Here is a 7,107-nt window from a genome sequence, read left to right as displayed (position 1 = left end):
ATCTTTCTGAATTTTCATGATATTCAACTATAATTTATATAAATGATGTCTTATATATTACACACGTATGAATACATAGAGAGCATATACTTTAGTTTGTGTGTGATACACAGTAAAACCTCTCTTTTGCCGTTTCTGAGGGGACAAAAAAAAATTTGTCTAGAAAAGAGGAGTGACAGCATCTGAGGAGTATCCATCAAGGGGGGGGGGGGGGAGGAGATTTATTGTAATAGAAAAAAAAGTTTATAATTTATTGAAATGCTGTAGTCTAATTTAATCATTAATAATGAATATTCAGTAACAAATCATCTATTAATTAAATATTTAGCTTTATTAATAACCATTTTGTGATATTAATGTCAATAGCATTACATCAAATACAACAGAGAAAGGAAATTATTTTGGCTTGTTGCGTTTGACAATTTTATACTCAAATTGTTCATAAGTTATTCAATGGCATCAAAGTTAGTTCTGTTTTTCTTCCGTGTCAGAGCAACTATCTCCCTAGTTGTCAGGAATGGCACTCTTTCACCTTTTTTACCACCAACCATCAGAGAAGCGTCTTCAAAGTTTATTATACTCTGTAAGAATATAAGAATCACATGAGGAAAATTTACACAGTGTGCATAAGAATTTCTATTCCTTTATTTTGGAATAACTTGCGAACTGTTGATCCTAGAAGCATAGTTCCAATTGGAAAAAAATTGAAATAAAGTGTAGGCCTCAGATATACATCAGTGCCCAGATTACCAATTAGAAAATTGTTGCCCTGACTCTCCTGAGTCCAACAAGAAAGATTCCATGTTTTTAAGTGAAAGATTTGCTGAGATATTTGAATTCAAAATTACGGAAAATGTAGAAAAGAACTGTTCCCCAAACTTTTTGTTCGATCACCCTCTCTGAACTCAAAGTAACACATAGGGTCTTATACTAAACCTACAGCTTCTACCAACCACAATCTAATCCATTTCATCGCCCCCAGGGAACGATATTGCCCACTTTGGGAAACACTGGCATGAACTACCAGATAAGCTCATTCTACACTTCATGTTATCCTTTCCCTTGTTTTCGGCGATTTTCGGATTCAAATATCTCAGCCAGTGGTGTCGGATCCGGGGTATTAAGGGTGCGAGCACCCACGGAAATTTGTGGTGAGAATCTGAATACACTCCCCAGAATCGATTCAAAAATAAAACTTTCTTGCATGAAACTCAAGACTAGCACCCTCAGAGTTGAAACACTTACAACACTTCTGATCTAAGCGAATATATTGCACTCGAAAACATAAAATTTCTTTTGTTGGTTTCAAGAGAGACAGGACAACAACTTTCTAATTGAGTTTTTAGGACAGGGTGTCAGTATAAAAACTTTTTTTAAATTTCTATACACAACCTTATAGCCACTGGATATAGCCTATTCCAGTCGTCTTATACATCCCCTTGCAGCATGAGTGACGTATCTGAGGTCTACCCGTTGTTTGGATGCTTTTTGTAATTATAAGTATGCCTTTAGGATCCACGGCTTGCAAGTTATTCCAAGGTAAGTAAAGGGACTTTCTTATGCACCCTCTATACATATATACATCATTATGTGTGTGTATAATTTCGGAAATCCTAGAATCTTTGGAGTATCTTAATCTGTGTAAAGCCAAACTTCAAGAAAGAAAATGACAATAATCACGTCGTCTGTGACTGATAATTATTTTTGGCAATTCTTTTGCAACATTTAATTACATTGTTTAATTATGCATAAAATTATTTTCTTTACATATCACTAACAGCCGCAAATTTTAGAATGGTGCTACACGCAGTAGAACCTCCTACATCTGAAATAAAAGGAACTGAATTTTATTTTAATATTGAGTAAATTCCGAAAACCTGAAAATGAGGACAAAATAACAAATCTAAAAAATGCATGAGTACGTTTGAAATAACATTTACAAAAAAATGAGGACAACTGATAACCCTAGCGCAGGATAAGCATGATACTATAGAGATGAGACTGTGTTGACTTCTATATATTCCGAATTCGGAAGTAGCAAATAACCAGGTCGCATAAATGCTGGAATTATGTTTCTTGATCCGGAGAGATTATTCTGTATGAGTTCTTTTTTTTTAAGTTGGCTTTATTTCCACCGCTAAGTTAGAAAGTTAGAAAACCAAAATCAGCTGATCACCTTTAGTTCGGCCCCAGGGTAGAGTAAATCTAAAGGCGTATTTTCAGGGAGGGGGCTTAGCGGGCTAGGGTGGCAAAGTTTGAATTTTAATGAGTGGTGAAGGTAGTGGAATGGGAGTAGAGGGCGGCAAAATTTGTTTTGTTCACCGGCAATAAAACCATAAATCTGCCTCTGCTAGACAGCGAGATGAGTGACCAAACGAGTTATTTAGAGTTTGCAAGCATGTGATCGACCAGAAGAGTGACAGAGAGGAAGCGCCTAGCTGATTATAGATAAATAGAGGGACTTAAGTGTCTGAGCATAGGAGTGACTAAATATGTGAATAATAGAAAGATTAGTTCGTCGTACTCTAAGTTCGACGAGATCAGTGAATGACCAAAAGAATGACCTAGAGAGTGTCTTCGTAGCCGATGGCGTCAAGTTCGGAGGGGAGGAAATTTTGAAGAATGAGTCGTCAAAACTGAAGTAGAATGAAAATAAAGGTGACAAAATTTGAGCTTGCCATAAATCCGCCTTTGCCCAGGAAGGGAGGGAAGTATTAACTCAGTGAGTGATCAAACGAGTGACCTAGAGAGTTTGCAAGCATGTGAGTGAAAAAAAGAAGGACCTATAGAGCATGTGCAAGCATATGAATGTTCAAAAGAGTGACCTAGTGTGTGGCTACACATGTGAATGACCTAAATATAGAATGATCTAGGGAGCCAACGTAGTTTCTTGCAGAACCCTTGATGGTTGAAAGCATTAGCGTACGCAAAGGGGGGGGGGGGGGCTTGAGTCAAAATTGTAGTGTTATTTTGCAGGGAAAAAACGTAACCCCCCCCCCCAAAAGGAAAAAAATCCTTGAGAAAATTCTGCGTACGCCTATGGTTGATAGGCTGTTCAGCGGAACCCTTGATGATAATGAGGTTATTTCACGGAACTTAAGCAAATTTTTGAATATTCATCCAAAAAAAGTTTGTACCTACTGCCGTCTTAACGCATTGGCCCAACCGGGCACAGCCCGGGGCCCATGATGCTCCTAAGACGGTCCTGGTCTCAACAGTATCATAGCCCCTCAAAGCAAAATGAAAGAGGGCTTAGGCATGGCCCCCACAAGGGATGGGCTGACAAGGCTCCAGCCCTGGGGCCCGGGAGGATATTAATCATTTTTTTGTTTTTTCACGCTATAAATTCATCATAAAGGGGGCCCCGTGAAAGATCCCAGCCTAGGGGGCCCTGCTTCAGGATGTGGGGGCCATGGGCTTAGGCTCCACCTCTTAATCAGGGGCGTACGCAGGATCGACCTTTGGCTTGGGGAGGGCACAAAAATCGTCTTCCCGAGAAATTTTTAGTTATCACCAAAATAATAGGGGAGGGTGCCGTGAAGAGTTTTACCTGGGAACTCACCGAAGATCTCAGCTTAGGGGGGCCCTACTGCAGGATGAGAGGGGTCATGGGTCGCCATGCCCGATTGAACTAATTGTTGGGACTCAAGAGGTTGAGGTTATTCCTTCATGAAATGTGCCCTCCAACTTTGTTTTCTTCCAGATGGGAGCATATTGTCTTTTATTTCACTTGCACTGACCTTTTTCTCTGAGCATTGAATTTTGATGTCTATGCAGAATCTCAGAATAACATTCCCTTATACAATATAAGGGAAATTCTTTCTGCGCAGCAAAATATCTTAATATATATACACGAAAGCATCATTTTCAAACCATTCCCAGACTCTAAACGTCCATATTTTGTAAACTTATTAACCATGAAAAAATTAATCCATTCTTAGTTATTTTTGTCCATAACCAACAAACGGGAAAAATTAAAATTTTATCAGCCACAAAATATGCCTTTCAGAAAGAAAACACGTATTCAGTACAGGATGTATTATATTGAGAAACATCATCAAACTAGAACCCCTTTTTCTGTCACCTATCGAATAAAAAAACACAATTGTTATGATTATTCGATTGGAATGGTGTGGCCGGTTTTCGATTAATGTGCCGCATGAAAAAAGTAATGTAGTATGATATTAGTTTATATTATATTTTATAAGCACTAATATTAGTTGAATTGGTAAATCTGCTTCAAAACTTGAACAGTTGATAATTGTGTACAGTAAAATAGTACCAGTGGTACTCGCAAAGTTTGCGTGTGAAGCGGTGATAAAGCTATTTCTTCGGTTGTAATCGTAAGGGTGGTTACATTGTACATGTGTTACTAACGTTCTTTTACTATATTTAAACATTAACTGTCAAAGGTTTTGCAGAAAACTTTTGTTAATTCTATTTATGTTATTGTTAAAAACATATTTATTAATATCATACTATATTGTCATTTCATGCACACATTATTCTTCAACCCTATTCTGTAGAATCATTAACAGTTGTGTTTTTTTTTTATTTGATAGGTGGCAGAAGGGGTTCCAGTTAAATAATGTTTCTCAATATAATATGTACTGTACTGCATAGTTATTTTCTAAAAGGCATATTTGGACTGATAAAATTTTCTTTTTACCCGTTTGTTGGTTAGGGACAAAAGTAACCAAGAAAGACATCATTTTTTCATGGTTAATAAGTTTACAAAATATGGACATTTAGAGTCTGAGAATGACTAAGAATGAGATGTACACAGAGTTTCTTCTGCAGAAAAAAACAATTGCCTATATTGTATGTGAGAGAAAGGTATGTTTTTTTTTTCATTTTTTTTTCATTCCGCACAGTTATCGAAATTCTGTGCACAGTGAAACAACAGGTTCTGTGTAGCTGAAATTAAAGAGAATGTGCCCACTATCTGGAAAATAAGAATGACCCCTGGTACCACAGAAATAAAAAAATTTTATTCAGCTCAGCAGGATTTTTTCTTAATTTCAGACTAATTTTTCCACAAAATTCGAACAATTGACAAGAACCATATAATTTTAAACCCTCCGATATAAGGACTTTGCACCCCTCCTCCTCCCTCTGGATGCGGATTTATCGTTTTGTAGCCTGTGGGCTGTACAAATTTTGCCATAATTCGTTTATCCATTCTAGTCTAGTTTTCTTGACTACTTGTTCCCCTAAAATTAGCCGCCCCGAACTTTTGTGTAGCGCACATACCGCCAGGCCATAAATTCACCTCTGAGTAGATCAACAGTAATAATAGCAAGTAGCCCATCGGCTTTTCTTGGAAAGTATGCATTATTCTATTTATGACATTTAAAGAAGTCTAGGAAGACTCTAATAACCATGACCTATAATAAACCACAGCCAAGAAAACGTTCGTGACTAATTCCCACATATTTCATTAGAGGTACCAAGTTCTCTTCATTCAACCTTTAATAAGAATCCACGACGCACCATGGAAACTAAATTTGCCCATCGAAAACAACAATAAAGGGAGGAAACGGGGTGAGGAAAAAAAATTATAATAATGTCACGCCATGTGTTTGCTATTGATTAGCTTATAGTCCGCACCGCTTGTTGATTCGCTCCCGTCGAGCAACTATTATTATCATGATTTAGAGGAAGACGAATTTGAATAATTTGGACGACGTCGAGAGCTATTATATTGTCAGCGCGTATATTACTTTTGCGTGCGTGTGGTCGATATAACAGTACGCGTGTGTGTGTGTGTATCAAGAGTAGCAGACATTTTCAAATGAGTTGTCTTCAATTCGTTGAGGCTCAGTCATCATCTGTATAATCGTGAATAACGGCTGAATGTAAGCTGGGATTCAGGTTATATCTTTAGATGTACAATATACATTGTGATTGAGAAAAACATCGTCAAAATGAAAGGAACATAAATGCGCGAACGCCACCTGGAGCCGCTACGGAGAGTTGTTGTTGCATCACACAAGAAATTTTTAAGCAATTCCCGAACTCAAGAAGCAGGAATTTGCAATTCTGAAAATATAAATGCGATCGGGCCCACACACATTCGGGCCTATGCCGATTCGTTAAAAATTCCGCATGGACTGCATGCTTTCCACTACTACTTCTTAACCGCACATGCACCTCGTACACATTTCTCTGCCGAATTTCTAACGAATCGGTGCATGCCGGAACGTGTGTTCTGAGTGTATGTGTGGCCGCCTAACGTATTTATGTTGTCAAAATTGGGCGACTTCATGCCAGTACCATTTTTTGGAGAATTTGTCAAGTAAAGCTCAGAAAAATCACTTGGCCCGGGGGCTCCATGATGCTCTTAAGACGGCCCTGCTTCATGCTTGATGAATTCGGGATTGCTTTAAAAGTGTGCGACACAAACACCTCCCCGTAGCGGCTGCGGATGGCGTTTGCGCACCTATGCTCTCTTTTGTGATTTTGAATCGTTATCGTATGCCTGACTTGTTCTTTCAGTTTGGCGATGTTTTACTGAATGAAGTTCAGGGTGAACTTCAACAAAATCTACTCAAAGCTACGAAAAATTGACCATTAAAATAGCCGCGTTATGCTCACCACACCTCAAAACAGGTTTTTCGGCAGGTTGAAGCAGCGTAGCGCTGCGTGTGCAGATCAGGCTTGAAACAAGAACTTTTTAAATGTCGACAACATGACGATGAACTCGCATTGCGAGCACTAACGTTCGAATCCCACTCACAGCATAGCGGTGTTCGGCTGAAGTTGTTTTTCTGTGGTTTCCCCAATTTTCAAGGCGAGCTAATAAAGGCGAGCCAACTGAAAAAAACCTTCTCTACAGACAGCAAACAAGTAGTTCTCAACCTTTGAAAGCCTGCGACCCGCTTGATTTATTTTTTGTGAGTAAAAGTCCCGGTCATACACATGACTAATGAGCAACAAATGAAGAGAAATGAAACATGGCCTGGTTTGAGGGATGTCAGAGCTCGGTGCTGGGCCGCGGCCTGGCGATTGAGAAACACTGGCCTCGCATTTAAAATTCACGCGTAGTATGAACTGACAAAATAGGCTGCCGAGTTGTTTGCTTTCGGATTCGGAAAACAGGTGACA

At 38.7% G+C, this 7,107-nt stretch overlaps 1 protein-coding gene across 1 annotated transcript in view; it reads right to left on the bottom strand.

Moving 5' to 3' along the window:
- Positions 1-314: 314 nt before the first annotated feature.
- LOC149069293 (nuclear receptor-interacting protein 3-like) overlaps positions 315-7,107 on the bottom strand; it is a 31,678-nt gene continuing 24,885 nt past the window's right edge. The window contains exon 7 of the mRNA XM_089249494.1: positions 315-581. Within this exon, the coding sequence (XP_089105620.1) occupies positions 447-581 (135 nt within the window). The 3' untranslated portion in view covers positions 315-446. The remainder of the gene's footprint in view (positions 582-7,107) is intronic.

The sequence above is a fragment of the Pholcus phalangioides genome, unplaced genomic scaffold, assembly GCF_987345545.1.
Source record: "Pholcus phalangioides strain wild (caught in Gottingen) unplaced genomic scaffold, Ppha-v1.0 ptg000022l_1, whole genome shotgun sequence".
Lineage (NCBI taxonomy): Eukaryota > Metazoa > Arthropoda > Arachnida > Araneae > Pholcidae > Pholcus > Pholcus phalangioides.
The sequence above is the reverse complement of the archived record's forward strand: the minus strand, read 5'-3'. Positions and strand labels throughout refer to the sequence as shown.